Source organism: Nannobrachium achirus, assembly GCF_963921795.1.
Source record: "Nannobrachium achirus genome assembly, chromosome: 8".
NCBI classification, from domain to species: domain Eukaryota; kingdom Metazoa; phylum Chordata; class Actinopteri; order Myctophiformes; family Myctophidae; genus Nannobrachium; species Nannobrachium achirus.
Genome location: NC_137817.1, coordinates 11898793 through 11922943, shown reverse-complemented (window position 1 = coordinate 11922943; position 24151 = coordinate 11898793). Strand labels below are relative to the sequence as shown.

The 24151-nt window shown below is 41.6% G+C and overlaps 1 protein-coding gene across 1 annotated transcript in view; it reads right to left on the bottom strand.

The window, feature by feature from the left end:
• Positions 1–1936: 1936 nt before the first annotated feature.
• Positions 1937–24151, bottom strand: part of map4k1 (mitogen-activated protein kinase kinase kinase kinase 1) — a 31153-nt gene continuing 8938 nt past the window's right edge. Inside the window, exons 2-32 of the mRNA XM_080731070.1 lie at positions 23235–23292; positions 22188–22278; positions 21656–21720; positions 20969–21024; positions 20450–20497; positions 19775–19817; positions 18971–19043; positions 17870–18001; positions 16654–16716; positions 15221–15302; positions 14998–15114; positions 13604–13685; positions 13304–13356; positions 12708–12754; positions 12544–12588; positions 11560–11580; positions 11426–11471; positions 10737–10896; positions 9847–9956; positions 9438–9479; positions 8767–8845; positions 8533–8609; positions 7833–7893; positions 6490–6592; positions 6114–6172; positions 5907–6010; positions 4690–4867; positions 4171–4239; positions 3545–3637; positions 3104–3230; positions 1937–2153 (exon numbers count right to left, since the gene is read on the bottom strand). Of these exons, the coding sequence (XP_080587196.1) occupies positions 2057–2153; positions 3104–3230; positions 3545–3637; positions 4171–4239; positions 4690–4867; positions 5907–6010; positions 6114–6172; positions 6490–6592; positions 7833–7893; positions 8533–8609; positions 8767–8845; positions 9438–9479; positions 9847–9956; positions 10737–10896; positions 11426–11471; positions 11560–11580; positions 12544–12588; positions 12708–12754; positions 13304–13356; positions 13604–13685; positions 14998–15114; positions 15221–15302; positions 16654–16716; positions 17870–18001; positions 18971–19043; positions 19775–19817; positions 20450–20497; positions 20969–21024; positions 21656–21720; positions 22188–22278; positions 23235–23292 (2481 nt within the window). The 3' untranslated portion in view covers positions 1937–2056. The remainder of the gene's footprint in view (positions 2154–3103; positions 3231–3544; positions 3638–4170; positions 4240–4689; positions 4868–5906; positions 6011–6113; positions 6173–6489; positions 6593–7832; positions 7894–8532; positions 8610–8766; positions 8846–9437; positions 9480–9846; positions 9957–10736; positions 10897–11425; positions 11472–11559; positions 11581–12543; positions 12589–12707; positions 12755–13303; positions 13357–13603; positions 13686–14997; positions 15115–15220; positions 15303–16653; positions 16717–17869; positions 18002–18970; positions 19044–19774; positions 19818–20449; positions 20498–20968; positions 21025–21655; positions 21721–22187; positions 22279–23234; positions 23293–24151) is intronic.

Below are 24151 nucleotides of genomic sequence, written 5' to 3'. Positions count from 1 at the left end.
CTATACTGTGTGCTATTATACAAAAATAGGTCCAATTGAACCCTAACCCTTAAGAAATTAATTCATAATTGAAATTAATGTATTAACTAGATAATATTGTTCCTGAAGAAACAATGTGGGCTTGCTTCAGTTCAAGCTAAAAAGAAGAAGGGGAAAAAAAGTACGGTGTGGGTAGGTGGGGTGGTGCCGTGGTGGTGGGGTATAGGGTGTGTGTGTGTGTGGGGGCGGGGGGCAACGTTTTGGCATCAAAATATACTTTGATTACAATACCAAATTTACTCACTGCTGCTCCAGCTCCGGCAGCGAGCCCACAATTAATATATGATTAATATAGGCCTGGCCTAGCCTGGCGTTGCTCATACTAATTCCTCACTGCGTGTCTACCGCCAGGGGGTGGTGTTGTGCAGTCTGGTTTATTAACCAGGCTAGGCCTGGCCTACTGTATATGTAGCATTAGTGGCTCAGAGCCTGGCTCTGCCTGATTAGTAAAACCCTAATATCTCCTTGCCTGGTTAATAAACCAGACCGAACACAACAACACCCCCTGGCGGTAGTGGTGTTGTAGTACGGTCTGGCACCGATCCATTGAGATTCTATTTCCTCAACCAGCTTCAAGGGTTGGCCAATCAGGGTTGTATGCTTGGGGCACGTGGTTTATCCCCCTCTGCCAAGGGAGAATTCTCCTTTAGACTAGTGGTTCAGGTGTTGGGAGAAGACCCAGGTTCGATTCACAGTTGTATGTATTGCCTGGATCGCTAGACTAGCCACCCAGGCCTATTCATCACAATTTTCAATGAAAAATGAAAAATATTATTATCATTGGACACCTTGTTAAACAAATAGAATCAGAATATGATGTCAGATAAGGAGAATTATTTCTTTGGTGTGATGGACAAAGTCCACCCAAATTAAACTAAAAGATATGTGAACTCCAAACACTTGTTTGGAGATGGATAATTCTTTATTCAAGCATAACCGGATGAAGATGAATAATTCTCCCTTTGATGTGCATTCAGAATTCAATTAACCTATTAGTGTTATTATGTTGATGTGCCACTGAACATTTAGTGGGGTATTCTTTTTTTAATGATTTTTTTGTTTGTTGTTGTCTTTTCTGCCTTTATTGATAGTCTTTGAATGAAGATGGACAGGAAAGAGGGAGAGAGAGGCGGAGAGTGACACGCAGCAAAGGTCGTCGGGAATGGGACTCAAACTCGCGACATGCTGTCAGACATTGACCCTACAGTAGATGCCCGGATCCAAGCCTAGTGAGGTATTCTTGTGGCAATTTAGTAAAATGCATGCACACATAGGCACACACACGCGCGCGCGCACACACACACACACACACACACACTTCACATTTAGTTATACCTTTCTTTTTTTATTAGGAGCATCAATCATTTACACACAAACTCATCATCACTCAACATACCGTAATTATGCATTGCACTCTGAACAGTCCTTTTTTAGGTGAATGCTCATGTGTTGGTGAAGGTTTGTAGACATGTTGACATAGACAACCAATGCTCCTGCCAACACTATTCGGAGTAAGATTATGTGCAAGATAAGTCTTAACTCTTGACATTAGTTTTCAAAGGAGGAGCTTAGGCCTGGGCTTTCCACTCAGGCCTATTAAACTGTTTCTCACAAACCAATCCAACTTAAACACTATGAAGGCAGTAAGGCACAAGCCTTTAAGGCAACTATTATAATAGGGCATCCTAGTGAGTCAGCTGGTTAGTGTGCATACAACATAGGCACAGGTGTACAGGTAAGGGTATGCACACAACATCATGGATTTGAATCTTGTTCATGGACCGTGGCACGCCATATTACTGCTCTGCCTTAATAAAGGCAGCGATTCCTTGAAAAAGTCTTCGGGAAAAAAGGTAACGTGTTACTGCGGACAAGCCGGACACAGCAGTTCCAAATGCTGATGCATAATATTTGTGGCCCGTCTCCTCATTTCCATAATTATGTGGATAGAGGTGTTCAGTGGAAGAGGTGCTGTGAGTTTCCCATGGTGCCCTCTGCCGCGGCCTGGGGTCGGGAATCATGGCAAGAGGAGACATTTCTCAGCAATTTCCAGAATGTACAGGTTACACATCCCTGATTGGTCCTCAGCGTTACGTGTCTCCAAGACAACCAGCCTAAGTTGGAAGGGTCAGAGAAAAGTTAATTAGTGGGGTGGCACAGACAGTTTATTATGCTGATGCTGGGATTAACGTAATTAAACTCTGACAGGATATAGCAAGGCCATCGTGTATACACTATCACATTCTCAGTGTTAACAAATTAAGACCTGAGGCCGATTCTAGAAATGCATTCTAAATCGGTATAGCTCTGAAACGAAAATGATATATATTTGGCCGTTGACCCCCATCTTAAAATGATTTGTGCCAGCCAGGGACCCCAGAAGATTTGTGTCAACTCTTTCTCTACCGCAAACGACGAGTTTAACAACTTATTCCCAATGGTCCAGGCTGCCACGAACGAGTTTAACGACTTATTATATTATTTAATTTAATTAACTGCGATGGACCGCATCTGCTGTAAAAGAATCGGATCCAGTTCCCAACTGGAAACAGGAAGTAGGAAAACAACAGATCTCTGTCCACTCCCATTTAAATATTGCAGTAAAGCGCCAGTAACTCCGCTTGCTGTTTTCCGGAGTGTCAGCAGTGGAGTGTCAGCAGTGTAAACATGCTAACTAAACTAGCTAATACCTGTATCTTTGGAACGGTTTGACTACTTTTAAAAGATAAGAAAAACTCAAAATAGCTGTCAGGGAACGGCATAAGTCGAAAAACAATGTTTGCAGTCAATGAGTTAATAAATTCAAGATAAAAAAAAGAAAATAGCAGATGTACAAGCTGGCAGCGCGGCACGGCACGAAGTGACTCGCTGCGAGATTGTTTATCTGCATACATTTCTGGAAATCACAAAGTGCTACAGAGTTTAAAAACTAACATAAAATAAGCATTCAGCAACAAGAAGACCCTTTCTTGGGGAAAAGAGTTGATTAAAAACTAACATTGGGTATGTTTTGATTCTATTTTTAAAAGCATCGGTAGATTGTGGGGCTCTCAAGTGTACCAACCTGTCTGTCCCCACCAGCCTGTAGATCTTCCTGGGGTCTTTTGTTTCCTGAATGACTTCACTGAAGTCCTCCGCTCTCCTCTGCCAACCATGACGCCACACTGCCAGCAGCGAGTCCTCAAAATACACTAGAGAGAGAGAGAGAGAGAGAGAGAAAGAGAGAGAGAGAGAGAGCGAGAGAGAGAGAGAGAGAGAGAGAGAGAGAGAGAATGAAGGGGGAGGGGGGCAGTGAATGGCCTGAATATTTAACTGAGATAAACCTACTGGAAACAGATATAAAGACACATACGTATACATTGCTGTATATGCTTGCTTATGTTATGTAGTACATACATCCCAGACAGTACATACATACATACATACAATGATATTTGGATGGCATCAATGGTCTGACATCTAAAGCCTTGTCAGATATATCTCACAGAATTACGGTAGGTCTCACCTACTGCCTCCACATCAAAGGAGAAGCTAGCCTCTTGCGGCAGACTCCTGCTGCTCTTCAGCTCCCCCTCTAGGCCAACTATGTGTACAGACTCTGTGGAGGAAAGGAAGGGAGGCCTGTATTAGCCTATATAAATAAAGTAGGAAACAACTCACTCAACACTGTTTAGTTTAAAACTAGTTACTAGTAGATACAGATGCATTTTTAATATGGATATTAAAAATCATTGCAGACCTTTTCATGTATATTTACCACGCCAAGTTACAGTGTCATAAGCATGTATCAGCTAATCAGCTAAGCCAGGACAAATACAATTGAACTTTTTCTCCTTTACAATGGAATTCAATCATTAACTACTCACTAAATAATATATATAAATTGTATTACATTGAGCTATGTTTACCAACTCAATGTACTGTGCCTTGTCTGAGTCATCGATGTAATAGATACATAACACACTTTGTTCTGGATTGTTATAATGGCAAAGTTATAATATTAGGATATTCTGGAGTCCATCAGAAGCTGACAAGCTCATTAGTATGTCAGACTCTGATAGACTCCAGAATACTCAAAATGAAATATTTTCTGAAATAGAAAACAAATGTACAAACATATAATTTACTTACTTTCTAAGAGAACGAGCAAAGAGCTATTGTTCAACTGGTTCACCTGCACAACATCTGTGCATCGGTTCTCTGTGCGCGCACACACACACACACACACACACACACACACACACACACACACACACACACACACACACACACACACACACACACACACACACACACACACACACACACACACACACACACACACACAAAATACCAAAAAAAAAAGAAAGTATGATGAAACCACAGGCGCAGCCATAAGATTTTTAAGATTGTTTAAATCATACAGAAACGCAGCTGGTTGCTGAAGTGGAGCATTAACACTGCCAGTTGGACAGTAGGCTTACACACGTAGGCTGATTCATTAAAGGCAACATTACATTTCAGTCTAGTCACACACAACGTTCCTCGGGCAGCATCGAAACAGAGCATTAAAATTGGGATATAGCTTCATACTCTAGCTAACACTAATAGACTCACTTATTATCAACAACCGGTGACGGTGAGTGAATTAATAATTCAAAATCTGCTTACCCAAGCCAGTGCTTGTGAACCAGGAAGTGTTGGAGTTGAGGTTAATGTTGTCTATGGTGATTGGCTGGTTGGGACCAGGCCCCCGGGACACACCGATACAGACCAGTGGGTACTCCTCCTTGGGAACCACCAGCATCTGGAACACTCGCAGGGGGCTGGGCAACGGGAAGTCAAAGTTCTAGGACCCAGGAGGACATGAATATGAATATGACAACAATTCACAACCCCTAAACCACCTCAATGCCTAATCCTAACCCTGATCCCAACCTGAATCTAAAATTGCAGCCTAAAAAGCTTTGTTAACCATCTGTGGGGTCCCGGACAAATTTGGTCCTCACAAGGTCTATTTCTCAAATTCTACCATACTTGGGGGCACATCTGGCCTTAATAAGTATAGCAAAACCTGGTACATACACAATTACACACACGCACGCACGCACGCACGCACGCACGCACGCACGCACGCACGCAGTCTTGACTTCTGACCGATGGAGGAGCCTGACAGAAGTAGAGGGCATTCTGTAAAGAGTCTCCCAGGGTGCAAAAATGTACCCCAAAACGAATTAACCCAAATTAACCCTTTGGTAATTTCTTTTCACTCTCAGATTTAAATGAACACTGATTATTTTCACGGGTGTCGCACCAAATTCTGGGCCCTGGGTACAAGGATTCACTGCGGGCCCCCCATGAATGTTCATAGGGGGAGGGGTTTAACCCATTTAGACTGGGAACGCATTATTTTGTGCTTTAACTATTGAAAAATAGCAGATATACAAGCTCACAGCGTGGCACCGAGTGCTACGCCGCGAGCTTGTAGATCTGCTATTTCTGAAAAGTCTTTTGAAAAACCTATGTTTCCATGTCAGTGGTGTGTCAAGGACCCCCAAAATGATGTGTATTTGGCCATGGACCCCCAACTCAAAATATTTAGTTCCAGGGACCCCAGAAGCAAGATTTGAGTTACAAATGTTCGCTTAAAAAATAAAAAACACCCAGCTATATTAAAAAATTGCACACATTTTCACAACTTTTCAAAAATGGCAGAGCTCTACAAGCTCACAGCGCGGCACTCCGTCCTGTGCTGTGAGCTTGTATTGTATCTGCTATTTTTCAATAGCTAAAGTATAAAATAATTAAGGCCCCTCCACCTTGGGCCCTTGTAACTCAGTCGCACTTTTCCCCCCCTTGTGACGTCCCCTGATTATTTGACTGTGTACCTTGATGAGCATGAACTTGTGCATGGGCTCATACCACTGCAGAAGCACCACACTGGCCTCCAGAGCACAGCACAGGAACACACAGCCTCGCTGCACGTTACCAACTACAGGAGGAAGGAGAGAACAGGATGAGGCCCCTGATCAAAAGTTCAAATTCATCACAAGAACATTTATGAAGAGAATATCAGATGCATTAGTTGGTCTTACCTGCTGAACAGGTCTTGCACCCTTTGGTGTCAGGTATTTTACATGTCACCGCGTGTTTCCTGAAAAGAGGGAAAATTGATTCCTGAAGGTAATTTGTACTGAAGAAGTACAAAATAGTGTCCCAGAAGTGGAGTCATTTGGAAATAAAAATTTCAAAAATGGATGATTTTAATACAAATATCTCCTTACTTTCTCATTAGCAACGGGACTTTTAGTACAAAGAAATCACATTGAGTTTTCATTGAGAATTCATGCTTTGGTGACACAAATACACGAAATTCATTATTGTTGGTGCATTATACATCATACATCGGAGAGAAAATAATGAGTCAATTTGGTGAGGTAGTTTGGTCAAGGTGGGTGGTTAAAGTATTACCTAGGTAACAATCTGTGGGTTGGCAAGGCAACCATCCTCTGATCGCGTCGTGCCTGCTCATACAACTCCTTCAAGGAATGTGAGTAGAGCTGAGATGACTTTCCTGGACACAAACATGTTTAATATAGACACCCTATTCCACTGTGCATGTTTAGATGAAGAAACAAACATGTTTAATATAGTATATGCATGGCCAGGAAGGCAGCAATAGTCTATGTACACGTGTAGTCCCGGGTTTAGAAGGTGGCATACGTATTTCATGTTCCTGTTCTTTTTCGCTTGATTGGCTCATAAGCAGATTTGAACACATGATGATGAAGGTAGTAAATGTGTCAATTAAATGAAGCAATGGGAAACTGTACTGGAACAGGGAACCGGTATGCCACCTTCTGGAAATCTGTTGGAACTACGGTTACGTATTAAGTTCCCCATAATAATTCAACACATAAACTCATTGAACTCATTTACTGCCCCAACCCGAGATTCCCGAGATATTCTCGTTGGTCCAGGCCGCCACGCCCGAGATTACAGAGATATTGTTTTATTTCATTTAATCGAAAATTTGCTCAAAAAGTAGCGCATCCTGTTTGGGCCAGAAACAAGTAGGCGGGATAAAAAAAAACTAATCTCCATTGGCTCCCATGCTAATTTTAGCAGGATTTCTCTGTTTCCTGATCCTGCGCCGCTTCTGCCCCATTTCTGTGCTAGCTAGTTAGCTAGTAGCTTTGGGACGCTTCGGCACATCATCGTGCAATCTTTTGTGTTCGGCCGCAAACCTCACGATGGACAGGTCGCAACCACTTTAAGGTAAGAAAAACATAAAAGTGTGTGACAAAGTCACCATTCATGCATAGTACTGTGTTCTATCCGTCATTCAATGTTATATGAGATACTTCAATGGTTTCCTATGGAAATAAGCTTAATCTTTTCTAGGATCTCCTTTTAGTTGACCTTGTACCAGTGAACTGTACCGTCATGAAACTGTACTTTTCTCTATGCAAACTTCTAATAAAGTCTTCAATCAATCAATTCATTTAAAAATACAGTTGAACTGAAGACGTTAGAGTTATTATGCAAAGCAGTGGCTAATGATATATTGCATTATTAGCAGGTCAATTCTTTGTCATTTTAATATAATTGCTACGAGAAATTGCTTTACAGTACATTGCAGAAGCACAGAGCATGTCTAATGATGAGGCATTAAACCTCTATAGTTAATTTCTCTTTGCCCTTTACCATCATTATAGGCATAATTAGTCTTATTAGATAGCTGATCTACAAACTGTTTGATCAGCTACTTTGGCTCTTCATCGTACGATGGCGCACATAGCGGTAAGACTTACCAGACACAGACATGAGGACATTACTGATGGTGTACACCCAGGTACACTTCCCAGGATACAACTGTGAGAGGCAGAAAGAAGACATCAATCAATCAAAGTCTGTCAGTCTGTCTATTCATCCATCCAAACAACCAACCATCCATTCTCTCAATCCAAATGTTTTCAAGCCTCCTTTAACCTCCTTGTCAAAAAACCCAAACATTTTAACTGAGAACCCAAACTCTGCTTGGACACACGGCAGAAACCTGTGAAGCATACATATATTTTAAATTAATTCACTTTACTCAGTTATAAGGCAACTAATATATCGTCGTTGTCGAGTGGAAACCTCGTATCTCCAAGTTTCAAATATGCACGTTCTTTCGCAAAGTAAAGCCCTTATTCATCATGCAAGGCCGTCACACAAAAGTAGTGAAAACAGCAGATCTACGAGCACACAACGCCTCGCGGTGCGAGGCGTTGTGTGCTTGTAGATCGGCTGTTTTCACTAGTTTAAATCAGTTTTAAAATGATAAATACAAAACAAACGGTTTTGGACATACAAGATTTCCACCCCACAACAACGATATTCACCTTGGAAAACCACTCAATATTCTGGACCCATGGAACTGCACATTTTGAGTTTACACTCAAACTCAAATAAACACTGAATATGCAGAGCACTATACTGCTATAGATTAAAACTTAATCAAGGTCTTACTAGCTCCATGGTGGCCTCTGAGCCGTTGAGGTTGAGTGTGTAGATTCCTTCCTCAGCAGCCAGGATGAGATGCTGATCTACGGAGGAGAGAGCAGAATGCAAGAGAAACAGTAACACATAAGTTAGTGTCTATATGCAGACAAACATGAATATGTCGTAGATGGGTGCCCCTATGTTCTCCCCAGAATAGGGACACTATGGTTAGTTTGGTGAATTTGTTTACAGTTTACCTACCTTTGGTAGCTGGATTTTCCCAGGTGGTTGAACAGCTGACTTTGAGAGGGCAGCCATGGAATACCTTCTTAAAATACACCTGGAACAGAATGGTGGAGACTATTACTGTTTCTTATATCATCTTACATAATTGATGATATACAACACTACGCAACTCAATGTAGAACCAGGTTCGATTGGAATGAATTCGATTTTAATTACAAATTTACCTCAGATACATTATTAACATAATGAAATATTTCAAGTAAATGTGTGTGTGTGTGTGTGTGTGTGTGTGTGTGTGTGTGTGTGTGTGTGTGTGTGTGTGTGTGTGTTTGTGTTTGTGTGTGTGTGTGTGTGTGTGTGTGTGTGTGTGTGTGTGTGTGTGTGTGTGTGTGTGTGTGTGTGTGTGTGTGTGTGTGTGTGCGCGCGTGCTCGTGCCTGCCAGCCAGCCTGCCTGCTTGCATGCGTGTGTGTAGATAAGTAATGATATACACTCCAAGGCTTAAGCCACACTATGTTCCAGCTATGCTACTGTGTATCCCCCCCCCCCCCCCCCCCCCCCAGTAATAAGCGTTAACGATTGAGCATCTTTTGCTGGAGCTAACATTAGAGGCAAGCAGGCAATAACGCGGTGCTCTTATCCCATACAGAATGCTTAGGAAGCCTGATGTAAGACCTATTCAACTCACCGGGGGTTTCTTTGTGACAGGGCTGACACATTCCATGGGCTCCTGGGACATGAAGGAGGTAAACATAATCAAAGTCAATTTGACAAGAAAGACACTTAAATTCGTTACAAATTCAATTTAGCTGCAGTAGTGGGATTTGTTTTGACTGTAAATACTATCATGTACTAGTATATCTTCTCTGTGGAAACGTCATACTGTATGTCCAAAACTCAAACTGAGCTTGCGGATCTGCACGTTTTGATACCTTTGTGTGACACTGTGGTATGACCACGTAGCAGATCAATTTTTGTTGACATTCACGAAAAATATGGAGATGAGAGGTTTCTGCCCGACAGCAACAATATTATAATACGATAGTATAATTTGCAGTTGCCAAAAGTATGTATCTTTCACAGTTACAATACAGTACCTTTGTATGTTGGTGATGATGTTGTCTTCTTCTGGGATCTTTAGGAGGAAGCTGAGGAGGGAGGAGCTCTGCTGCACCATCAGTGTGCTGGACCTGGAAGGATACAGGGTCTGTAACACACATGCACACACACACACGCACGCACGCACGCACGCACGCACGCACACACACACACACACACACACACACACACACACACACACACACACACACACACACACACACACACACACACAGTTTTTCTATATTCAATTCACAAGTTGGATTGCAATAGAATGAAGTATACAGACCAGGCCTGGAACTTTGTCATTTTTAGGGCAAGTCCACTTGGCCTTTGGTATTGTCCATTGTTTGAGGGCACAAAGGCCAAATTCCAGGGCAGGAAGGCCATCAAATAAAACAAGATTTTAGTCCATTGAAAGAATTCATTGGATTTAAGGGTTTAGGAGGATTTAAATTTTAACGTAGACTGCTGTGTATTATGGCATTTACAATCTGATCCATGCTCAGCCCTGCGCCAGTCAAAGATACTGGATTTTGTTTTTAAATGGAGACTCAACAAAAGATACTACATGACAAGAAAGAGACACTGGTGTCTACACATTGACAAGACAGACAGAGGAGAAAGTGTTATAGTCAGCTGGGGGCATTAAGGCCATTGTGGACATTTTTTGGAGGGGCACAAGGCCAAACTGAGGGGCAACGACGGCCATGGCCTTCATGGCCTCCCTGAAATTCCTGCCCGGATACAGACATAACTCATGTTACTGGAAATTAGCAACGATGAAGGTAAACACAATTGTTGATGCTGTAAGTGATTTGGTGCAGCCAGAAAAATTAAGAATAGAGGGTTTAAGTGGTTAAAGCAATATCATAAACTGACAGCCCACCTGAGTTGATATGCCTCGTGGAGCGCGGTCTAGGCTTGGGTCGAGCGTGCGTGCCGCTGGAGGTCCTTAGGAGAGGGGAGGGGGCGTACAGAGAACTGGGGGTCCGTGCTCGCTCCTCCTCCCCAGCCATACTCTCCTCTGAGCTGGTGCGGGCCTTGGGCTGCAGGGGCACACACAACAGATAATAATAATCTGTATCAGGGCTACTCAAATACAAATCTTAAAAACATTTTTCAATCAATCAGTCATGTAAGGCCAGTCATAAGGCACATAGGATCATCTACAAAGGTATATATTTATATAACTACAACTAGTGTGTCCCGTTGACAGGTTCAATGTAATTTGTTCCCTTGAGATTATAAGTGTGTCCATTGCGTTCGCAAATGGAAAGTGGGAAGGGGAGCTTCCCTGGGTGCATTTGGTTCCATTTATGTTGTACACACTCAGTAAGAGTTACTTACTTTGTAATCTTTGTGACAGAGCCCGCATAATACTAGAACGCATGTTCTGTCCTTTTAAATGGACTGACTCGTTATGTCCAAGTTATACTTTATATATATATATATATATATATATATATATATATATATATATATATATATATATATATATATATATATTACACCTATTGCAGTCATTTGCACTTTGTAGTATTAGAGTCAAGGCCCAATACAGTGCTTTTACGGTACCTTTGGAGGAAGTGGGGGTGGGATATCGTCGTCTCGTGTCGTCTCACTGTTAAGATACAGAGATTGTCTTCATAATGTAAAGAAATAAAACATTAATATGTATGAGATGCTGCTTTGAAGCTGAAGCAGCTTACCTGGAGACATGCAACGTAGGTCTGAAGAGAGTGAAAACAAACAACAAAGTCAGTGGTGGAGTCCAAACACCTCAAACCATACATACCGTACATACATACATACTGTACATGATAAAGTAGGTCGGGAGTGGCTTGTTGTCGGTATCAGCCGGTAACACGCGGGAGTCTGTCCCCGTTACAATGCGCTAGACCCCTGGGAGATGGACTGCTGAGGTGGAGCGCCACACCTACCATCAGCTCCCAGTACTTGCCGCACGACTTGCCAAGCCACTCATACGCTGAGTTGGCGGTGCCCAGAATCAAACCCATGACCTTGCGGTCCAAAGGCGAGAGCTCTACCAACTGAGCTACCCAGGCACATGATATCATGTACATGATACATACAATAGAATAGAGCAGGGGTTCCCAAACATTTTGGGCTCAAGGCACCCCTAGAAATGTATCTTTCATCCAAGGCACCCCTACATTATATTCATCATTTTCACTCCCAGCACCTTATATTTATATCATATTTTAGCGATTATGTTGCAAGGAAAACGTTGAGATAATATACATTTTGGTTAGAACTGACTGAAAATAACATTGTAATTCAAGTTTGAAATGATACTAAATATATTTCTTAAGTGTCCAAATAAATTCCAACTATCAAATGATCTCGCGGCACCCACCCCAGGGTGCCCTGTCACCCACTGGAATAGAGGGTATGCGCGTGACATCATCATCATAACCGGAAGTTATGCAGGAACGCCTACTGAGTGGCAAAAAACTACTTTTTGGCCTTGACAGCCCATACATCTGATTGCATTAAATGACGTTAAGCGACGTGAAACTCAGTTTGCCACTCGCTTTGCCACTCGATTGGCCATTCACTTATGCATGCGCATACCCTCTATAGATTGTATGCCACATATGCCATGTTTATCATGATATAGATTAACTGTGATTAAGTGAAGAGGTGTGTATATATGAGTGTAGTATCCTTACACGTCTACGTCATCATAGTCATCATCAGAATCTGTGCTCTGGTCTCTGGGAGGGAGTGAGAGAGAGAGAGAGACTTGTTGAGATTGTTCATGCTGATTATTAATTATCATTCATTACTTTCATTGTGATATTACTGTATGTAAGCAGAAAAGAGACTTAGTTACCTCACAGGACTTTTGTCAGAACTGGCAGGTCTTGATGATGGCAGTAACTGCAGAAAACAAGGGGAGAGTAACACTGTAAGACTTACAGACCTTTTAATATACAGATCCATCTCATAAAATTTGAATATTGTGTAAAAAGCATTGCAGATGCCATAGCACCCCAAATCATAACTGACTGCGGAAACTTCCCACTGGAATTCAAGCAACTCTGACTTCATTTCTCTATTATAGATCCTTGTTTTGAGTGGTCTGTGTAATATTGTAATATTTTGAAATTTTGACTTTTGATATTCATGAGCTGTATGCCATAAAAAAAATCATTTTTTTAAATAATTCACTGAATGTGCAATGTATCTAGAATATAATGAAAGTTTCAAGAAACTTTACTTTCACACAATATTCAAATTTTCTTTGATGGATCTGTAATTTGCATGCATTTTTGTATATAATTCATGTGTATGTAAGGTGCTATGCAAATAAACTTGGATTTTAATAGTTAAAGTCACACAGATCATATCACGAAGAATATGCATTTTATTGAATGTTGAAAATGTTCAGTCTGCTACAGCAATGCTCAGCCCTTAACCCAAACGTACCGTTGCCTCTGGTGAATCCTTATTCACTGGCCTTTGGGTGTAGATCTGTTCCACTGAGCACCAAATGTGAAAGAATAACCAGTGATTAATACACAAAGACTATACATATCTCTTTCATACAACAAAACAGGTCATTTTGGTTGAAGAAACCATAGAATGTAGACAAACTGTATCTCCCTACCAAATGTACTGTCAGACAACAAGGTAGTGATTCTGGTTGTGTGGGAGATATTACTCATGACAGGAGGAGCTTGGTTAGTTCACACAGATGTAACAGGAAGTAGTAAAGTCTTTTCTTACAGCTGATGTCAGAGTTGGTCCTCTCTGCCTGGTTGTGTTTGTTTATAGACTGGATTCTCCTCAGATAGCCTGAGTGTGCCACCTATAGGAACAATAACAGGAACAAATGTTCATTTTGTGTTGAGCCATATAACCAGGGGCGTCACAAAGGGGGGAAAGTTGGGACTGAGTTACTAGGGCCCAAGTTGGAAGGGCCTGGAATTGTTTTATACTTTAGCTATTTTTTAAAAGTCATGAAAATGTGTGCAAATCTTTGAATAGGCCTATATATACTGTATGAATTTTTTAAGCGAACATTTCTAACTCAAATGTTGCTTCTGGGGGGGTCCCTGGAACTAAATATTTTGAGATGGGGGTTCGTGGCCAAATACATATCATTTTGGGGGTCCATCACATGAAAAAGTTTGAGCACCACTTTTCAAAAATACCAGATCTACAAGCTCACAGCGCGGCACTTGGTGTACAGACTCAGAGTTTGCACAGGTGCTGGACACCCTGGAATATACTTACATTTCAGAGTTGTATATACAGTAGGCTACAGGAAAAGGTCAGGTTAAGATAAGAGGTAAGATAATTCCTCGTCGTGAAAAACAAGAGTTTCAACCAAATTGTATCTTGTTGATCCAATTATTGGATCAACAATGATGTAGAGACAATAAGATAAATACTAGCCTGATTTCAGACTAAGCTTCCTGAGAGACAGTTTGCTCAGAGAGTAAGCGCGGGGTCTATAGGCTGGAGCCAGGCTAGATAAATACATCTCTATTCTATTCTATTCTATTCTATTATATTCTGTAGAGCAGGGGTTCCCAAACCTTTTTGTCTCAGGGCACCCCATGAATATTTTTTAATCCGAGGCACCACTACATTATAATGTTCACTCCCAGCACCTTATATTTATAGCATATCGTCGTTGTCGGGTGGAAACCTTGTATGTCCAAAACTGTTCGTTTTGTATTTATCATCTATAAAATGTACTAAACTAGTGAAAACAGCAGATATACAAGCACACAACGCCTCGCATCGCGAGGCGTGTGCTTCGGCTGTTTTCACTAGTTTTGTGTGACAGTCTTGTATGATGAAGCAGGGCTTTACTTTACCAAAATACGTACACATTTGAAACTTGGAGATACGAGGTTTCTGCCCGACAGTGACGATACTTTAGTGATTATGTTGCGAGGAAAACATTGAGATAATAGCCATTTTTGGTTAGAACTGACTGAAAATAACTTTGTACTTCAAGTTTAAAATATTTCTTCAAGTGTCCAAATAAATTCCAAATATTATCAAATTATCTCTGGGCACCCCTGGACTGCCGTCACGGCACCCCAGGGTGCCCCGGCCATCACCCACTTTGAAAACCTCTGCTGTAGAGAATCTAATGAGTACGGTACCTCCATATCATCTTCCTCTGGGACCATACAGCGCTTCAATTTCTCTGGGTGTCTCAGCTTCTCCAGCAGGTCCAGAGTAAGCTCCTGGCTCAGACACTGTTGAGTCACAAACGTGTGCTGTGGGAGAGAGATTTTTCATTTGTTTTACATAGCAAAATCATTCAGAGAACTGCAAGGAAGCAGAAGGTTTTATAATAATGTTGACATTGAAGAAGTTACTGACTGAGAGCATCTTGGAGGCGCTGGGCCTCTTCTTGGGGTTCCTCACCAGCATGGCCTTCACAAAGTTATAGAACATGGTAGACCTTAAAGATAAACCACATTGACAATGTTTCACAATGCACAAAATTGTCTTTACAGCCTTTACAGCAATCTTCATGTTTAATACTGACCTTGCAACAACAGAGAAATAGTCTGGAAATGACACATGTGCGTGTGAGATATTTTATTGTTATTGTCCTTTTGTATTGTCCTTGTGTTTCTGTCATGTTTCTATGTCTGTAATGAAACTGTACAGGTATGTACAACCCCTCAAAAGTAGACCAATCACACAGGGTCAGATCTAGCCTTTAGCAGTAGGTGGGGCAGCAAGAAATGATAGGGGGTCACCTCCAGCCCATGCTGTGAAGCGGTGTGGGCGGGAAAAATGGGGGGATCAAACCCCCTAAAACACCCGAAATGCATAAAAAACTAAGCATTTTGGCACACTTATATCTATAACACGTAATACAAACAACAGGTCTTACACCTATCTATCTCTCTCTCTAATATCTTATCAGTTTATCTATCCATCTACCTAGTTGTAGCACAACATTTCAAATAGTTTAATATTTTTGAAATTTTAGATTTTTGCTTGCCATCCTGTTTGGTGGGGCAGACAGGGCATTTAGGGGGGCATTGCCCCCCCTTGCCTATGCCTAGAGCCGGCCCCGCAATCACAGCTCATACTGCTATGTGCCTGATAGGCCCTATCACCGAATAGAACAACCTCCGGCCAAAAACGAATGCAGCATGAACAGTCTACACAAGCAGGAAATGAAACTCTATGCATGCTTATTTTTCTGTGATGGCCAAAGTAGAGACCATCACCACAGTATTCGTCATACCATCCTGAATTTATAGTGCGGCTTCTTCACTGAAAAACATATTGTGATTTCAGTCAGATAACTGATGAATATTGATTGAAAGAAAAAAGTACTTTACTAATAGTGTCAATAGCCTATATATAAACAAGATCATACAATCTTCTGAGACGGACAGCAAGTCAGTGATGTCGAGAATGTCAAGAATGATGTGGGCTTAAATACCGGTGCAACGGCAATTTGGTCAGCTGCTTGACACGTCGGCCTGGACTAGCTCACAGGCTTGTGTGACTTCACTCACAAACTGCACACATGGTAAATTAGTATTGATAACTAAAGATGAACATCATGGAGATATGGACATGGAGGCCACAATTGTTTTTAAACAGTGTCTTGTTATTATCATGTCAGCATTTGCTAGCATGTAACAAGCATAACAACAAAAACAAAACAAAAACAACTAGGATCCATCCATGGGATTATAAATGCAGGTCAAGTGAACTGACAGATATCATAGGAACTTAACATAGGCCTAGTTTGCAACTAATGTCTCTGATATTTTGGCTTCATTTACCATTTGGATTTGTCCTTCAGTTTAGGAGGCTGGTAGCCACTCTTGGACATCAGAAACAGGACACTGGAAAAAGATACACAAGAACCATAATTATGAATGATAAACAGAGAGAGTGTGTGTGTGTGTGCGTGTGTGTGTGTGTGTGTGTGTGTGTGTGTGTGTGTGTGTGTGTGTGTGTGTGTGTGTGTGTGTGTGTGTGTGTGTGTGTGTGTGTGTGTGTGTGTGTGTGTGTGTGCACGCGCACGTGCAAGTGTGCTCGCGCATTTGTGTGTGAGTGACATAACTGCATTTGTGTATTTATGTATGTCTCTACATTACGATATACTTGAACATGGGTAAAAAAAGAATTTAAAAAAAATGTGCCTATCTGTGTTGGCTGGTTTGTTAATTTTTTTCCTTCTAATGCCTGATGTATACCAAGCCAAATTGTGCAGAAAATAACAGATCTACAAGCTCACAACGCACTGCAGTGAGACGCGTTGTGAGCTTGTAGATTGGCTATGTTTGTGCAAATCTGGCTATTTTCTGCGAAAGCTTTCCCCACAATAACAGAAACTACACTGTGGTATATAGAGCTTTGAGGGACTACGCTCAACCATATAGGGTTTAACTGGTTAATGATAATTGCAATAAAGCCCTTTGAATTGAATTGAATTGATAAGATGGAGCAAGTGTAGTTGTGTGACTGCATGCATGAATGTACAGAGTGAGTGACAGACAGAATGCCTCGCAGTTCTCCGGCAATGGTGTGACCCCTGTCCGGGTGGGGCTTCCCACGCTGACGCTCCGAGCGAGATGGAAGAACAAAATGTCCAATTCTGAACGCTTGGGTGTGTGGTGCGTCCACGCTCGGAATAAGTCTAATGCTGCATTCACACTGAGAGAAGCCAAGCTAATGGTTGGCTTGGTAATTCAATGTAATCTCTATGCAAACAAGCTTTAAAATGTTCCAAGCTTTTTTTCCAGCTTGGAAGATTTTAAAGCTGGTTTGCATAGAGATTACATTGAATTACCAAGCCAACCATTAGCTTGGCTCTTCTGTATGCGAATGAGGCATAATGGCTGGAAATGAGAGGATGGGGAATGGGGATGTCTGTGCATTTGTGTGTGTGTGTGTGTGTGTGTGTGTGTGTGTGTGTGTGTGTGTGTGTGTGTGTGCGTGTGCGTGTGCGTGTGCGTGTGCGTGTGCGTGTGTGTGTGTATAATGCATGTATACCGTAGTGGGTGGACGTCAAACAGCGGGGGCTGTAGCTCTGCTAACTCTATAGCTGTGATCCCCACAGACCAGATATCACACAGCTCATTATAACCTCCCTTAAACTCCACTGCTGCCACTTCAGGTGCCATCCTGGGGGGATCAAATGATATTCAGAGTCAGATCACTCAGAGCATGTGTACACCTTCATACCTTACTGACAGAATGACACTCAAATAAGCTGTTGCTTGTTAATATCATTATAATATCTTAGACGTAGCGTTATTGCCACCTATGTACAGAACTATGCCTGGTGATTTATTAGATTAGTGGTTTTCAACCAGTAGTCTGGGGACCACCAGTGGTCCTCGAGGGGGTTCCAGGTGGTTCCCCAGCCAAAATGATGGAGAGTTGGTAACCAAATGGACCTTTATGGATCTTGTCTACACAATTAGAGAATGTACTGTAACAATTGTTATTTTGGTCAATGTTTGCCAGTTGTCTCTCCTATGGTACCAATATCAATACAGCATGGAATTGTGGACAAAATGTTATCCAATCATAACAAAATATTCTATGTTTTGGGAGATGCTAAATCTCATCAAATGGTGGTCCGTGGCTCAAACGCCCAATAAATAATGGGCCATGATATGAAAAGGGTTGAACACCACTGTATTAGACTGTTTTTTATTTCATTTTATTCTGAACTTAAAGGGGTATTCCACTTTCAAAAAAGATTTTGGTCATTTTATCATCAAATCAGGCTTTTGTGAACACCCTGGACAGTTTTTAATTGGCTTGATTCAATATTTAGATATTTGATATTCATTTTATCAGACACTCCCCATCCAGGGCCCATTCCTATACAAACCCATTGTAACTTCTAACTCCATCTTAATGAATCAAACTATCATAGTTAAAATGGAATTTGAAGTTATATCATAGTTAAAATGGAATTTGAAGTTACAATGGATCTGTCCAGGTTGTTCACAAAAGCCTGATTAGATGATAAAATGGCAAAAAGTTTTTTTGAAAGTGGAATATCGCTTTAACTTATATCATAAAGGCTGGCAGTATGTGATGTCTTAAAAAAAACATTTTGTGTGCACGTTTTGACCTCACCAATATGGCGTCCCGATGAAGGACTTCCTCCGTGCCAGAGTGGCTGTGATCTGGGCTGAGATTCCAAAGTCGGCTACACAACAGAGAGCACACCAAAATATAGAAATCACAATAAGCACTCAAAATAAAATGTTGTGGGGCGTTTAGTAGTAAATGTCAAGACATTTATGCAGATCCTTCATATTTATACAGTAGGAGTAAATGTGTTTATTTATTTATTTTTATTTTTTGCAAGACAACATCAAAACAATCTCATGCAAACATATACTCCAACATACCTCTCACTCCCCCAGCCCCCACCCCCCTCCAATATCACTAGGATAACACTAAGATAAAATGAGACAAAATAATCAACGCCTGTAACATTCTGATTCTGGATCACTGCGTGTGACCCTATCCCCCCATCCTCCTCCTGTTGCAGTAGATTACCAACATTTTTGTAAAAAATACATAGAAGGTCATTTAGAGTACTTAATGATGATATAAGAAAAAGAAGGTGCGCATCAGCAATGGTTTTCTCAGTGGAGTGCTAGACCTAAAGTCAAATTTACATAAAAAATAGGAATTGAATTCCAAAAAGGTAGCACATCCCCAATTTTTAAATCAGGAAGAAAAGGAACGCTTTTTAGCGTTCCTTTTCGTGTGTGCCAATAAATAAGTGGAAATGTGAGTACTTTGTCTTCCTGATTAAAAAATTGGGGATGTGCTACCTTTTTGGAATTCAATTCCTATTTTTTACTTAATGATGATGTTCAGATGATGACTTGTTTATTTGTAAAGCACTTTGTCCATTTTAACACCTACCTAGTTTGATCTGTCCTTGATCGTTGAGGAGGATGTTGGCGCCCTGTGGGAGAGTAAAGAAGGCGAGAGGACAGTGAGACTATAGTATATGATATACTGTGTATATGATGTGACTTCTGCATAAGTGGCAGTGATGACATCTCTAAGTTGTCTCTGCCTAAAGCAACATTAAAGGTGCTGCAAGTGATATTTACAAAGTGTTAAATTGCTCTATATTCCCATAGCATTCATTGATAGTATTTGTTCAAGTGAAACGGAACACAAGCTGATACATTTTCTTTGTGGGGCTTTCTCTCTTGAATGGTTGAAATTTGTTTTGCACAAGAAATTGTTGCGACCGTCAGATCGCAAGTTACTATGAAAACCTCCACCGGCTGTCTTTTGGCCCTACTCTTATCTCCGGACCCGTTGCACCTATCCATGCCAAACTTTGCATACACACTCCTTGGCTGGCAAACCACAACCTCCGCTCACATGCCCATGTTCTAGCGCCACCATGAGGCTGCGTGCATACATGCGGCCTGACCTGACGGTTGCTTATCTCCCGATTAGGGAGTAAGACTCCCTAATCGGGAGATCTACCAGCAAACAAGCTTGTAGATCATCAGCTATTTTCACATAAATCAGGCCATAAAAACAATGTTTCCATTGTCTCTTTGCAGTCTGTCCCCTCACCTTGATGTCTCTGTGGATCTTCTTCTGTCCATGGAGGTAGTCCAGACCCTGGGGTTACAGACATACCGGTACATTAACAACTTAAGCCCTATTTTATCATTTAGAAAACAGTAAGAATAGACTAGAAAATGTTAGGAAACTATTAGGGTCGGGTGTTAAACATTAGAACACTACAGAGACAAAGACAATCAAAAGACAAGTGTACACTCAACTGGTGCTGCAATCAGTGCAGTTATATCCACATGCACTGAACATGCTTCTCCTGTGAAATATATTGACCGAGTGAAATCCAACGGAATCCCCTAGCTGAGCCTTTATTGATTTCACCATAATAATCTAAATCTATCTCCGTTACGAAATAGGAGCTCAGAGGGGATTAAAGGAAATGAAGGATGATTTAGCAGTCTGAGATGTGGATTAATATTATATACAGTTTGATAGAGCTTAATACAGAAGTGTGTTTCATGCAATATTTTGCAATCTGTAGTAATATTAGTCATTATTGTAGCGTAAACATACCTGCAGCATCTCCCTGCATATGTAAGCTATCTGTGGCTCCGTCGGGGGGCCTGTCACTGTTGGAGGGGGGCCACATAAGAGAGAGATGGCATGATTCATAGAGATTCATAGTCCACACAATCCAGGGACGTGCTGGCCATTGGGAAAAGCGGGACAACTCCCGAACGGCCGGTTCATTCCCGGCCGGTCCAGGCCGGCCATTAGGAAAAAAATAAAAATAAAATGTCGCCCTTCGTTCCATTTTGGGGGCTGGACGGCCAACAAAGTAAATCTTCACTGTCGGGCAGAAACCTCGTATCTCCAAGTTTGAAATGTATACATTTTTTCGCAAAGCAAAGCCCTGCTTCATCATACAAGGCCGTTGCACAAAAGTAGTGAAAACAGCAGATCTACAAGCACACAACGCCTTGCGGTGCGAGGCGTTGTGTGCTTGTAGATCGGCTGTTTTCACTAGTTTAAATCATTTTTAAAATGAATACAAAACAAACGGTTTTGGACATACAAGGTTTCCACCCGACAACGACGAAATATAACTCATGTACAGTAATTGGCCCACTGGCTTGTCATTTGTCATGATCTGAAATGGCAAATCTTTGTCCCTGACACAATCTATTAAATATAGACGTGTCGTGTGCACATGCACGCACGCACGCACGCACGCTCGCACGCACGCACGCACGCACTCACCATGGTAAATGTCCTGGAGGGAGCCTCCGCCACAGAACTCCATGCAAATCCACAGCTTATTAGTCCTGGAGACACAAGGAGGGAGTGTGTGTGCTGTGTGAGCCTGGCTGTAGATCGGCTATTTTCAAATATCCTAGGTATAAAATAGGGCTAAAGTGATTCATTTATGTTTTATAATGTAATAATTAATATCTGAAAAATAACTAGTAAAGTTTTCAAATAATTTTATGTGTGGTAAAAGTGCAATATTTGCCTCTGAGATGTAATGGAGTAGAAGTAAAAGTATTACAAAATATACTCCAGTAAAAATACCTCAAATTGTACTTAAGTATAGTACTTGAGTAAATGTACTTAGTTACTTTACACCATTGGTGCTGTGTACAGTTGGTTACGTTGTAATATAAAACCAGGGAGTGCAGAGAAAGTGTCAGAAAAAGCAGAGATAGCAAAGGGAAAGACTAGTATTATAGAGAAATGCGGAGAGGATTTACAGCAGGATCATAGGAAAGGGCAGTGTGCTTATACTGCTTACCGTATATAGCTGCCGTAATATGCCACTATGTTGTGGTGTTTGCAGCTTTTTACTATGACAATCTCCTGTTGGATGACTGAGAAATCATCGTCTGCGTCGGAGGGGAGAGAGAGGGGGAGAGGGAGAGAGATATGTTTACTGTACTGTACCAGCTCAATGGCCTTCAGGGTTGAGTGTCCGCCCTGAGACTGGGAGGTCAGGGTTCGATCCCCAGCTGGGTCAAACCAATGGGACCCAATGCCTCCCTCCCTGCTTGGCACTCAGCATCAAGGGTTGGATTGGAGGCAAGTCCTTGCAACGTAGGGTCATGTTTAAAGCAGGGGTTCCCAAACTTTTTTGTCTCAGGGCACCCCATGAATATTTGTTTTAATCCGAGGCACCCCTACATTATAATTTTCACTCACAGCACCTTATATTTATAGCATATCGTCGTTGTCAGGTGGAAACCTTGTATGTCCAAAACCGTTCGTTTTGTATTTATCATTTATAAAATGTACTAAACAGACGATCTACAAGCACACAACGCCTCGCGTCGCGAGGCGTTGTGTGCTTGTAGATCGGCTGTTTTCACTAGTTTTGTGCGACGGTCTTGTATGATGAAGCAGGCCAGGGCTTTGCTTTACCAAAAGACGTACACATTTGAAACTTTCTGCCCGACAGTGACAATATTTTAGTGATTATGTTATGAGGAAAACGTTGAGATAATAGCCATATTGGTTAGAACTGACTGAAAATAACTTTGTACTTCAAGTTTAAAATTATACTAAATATTGTCCAAATAAATTCCAAATATTATCAAATTATCTCGCGGCACCCCTGGACTGCCGTCACGGCACCCCAGGGTGCCCTGTCACCGTCACCCACTTTGAAAACCCCTGGTCTAAAGGATGAATCAAGCTGCCTCACGCTACAGAAACAGGAGATAGGCTCCGGCCCTATGGGCCATGATATACACATCATACAGTACTGTATAGGTTATTTTGGAACTATAGCTATATACTGTATGTGACAGTGTTCACATCCTGTATGATGTTGAAAAAGTCTCACCTGGTTCCATCTTAATGACCTTGATGGCTGCAAGTTCTCCAGTCTGCTTGTTACGAGCCTGGAAGCACAAACAACATTATTATAGTCTCCTTCATAATTCATATTAATAACTATCCCTATTCCCTATGAGCTATGATTAATTACCCATAATTTGAGAAAATCTGAGAAACACTGATTAGGGAAAACACCAAACGTGCTGCAGCAGTCACGTCCTCATTGACCAATGAGTGTCTGTCTATAGTGAGGTTCTGATTGGCCCTGAGTCTGTGACATCACACCCTGTTTGAATTGTGTTTTAAAAACACAGTTTAGGTTTCAATGAAACCTGCAAGTACTGCATTAGAATAGCAGTGGACCAACCAATAGAGAGTTCTACGTGTCGGTGCCTAATCACTCTGTCGAGTTTTATTTAATAATAATGACCCGCTGGCCATAAATTATCCATTAATTGCTTAAGCCATGGCTCTATACAGCCATTTTTATGTGAAACTGTAGCCACACAAAGCCTGCATTACAAGCAGGGCAGGAATTTCATGGAGGCCATGAAGGCCATGGCCGCCGTTGCCCCTCAGTTTGGCCTTGTGCCCCTCAAACCAATGGCATGACCTGAGGCCACAGTGGCCTTAATGCCCCAGCTGACTGTACTGTCTCCTCTGTCGCTTTCTTGTCAATATGTAGACAGTAGACACCAGTGTCTCTTGTTGAGATTCTGAAATCTTAACTCCCCTGAGTCCCCATCTTTAAACCAATCCAGTGACTTTGATTGGTGCAGGGCTGAGCATGGATCAGATTGTAAAAACCATCATGTATCTATTTCACTGCAGATTAGGCCCTTAAAATTCAACAAATCATTTCAATGGACTAAAATCTTGTTTTATTTGATGGCCTTCCTGCCCTGGCGTTTGGCCTTTGTGCCC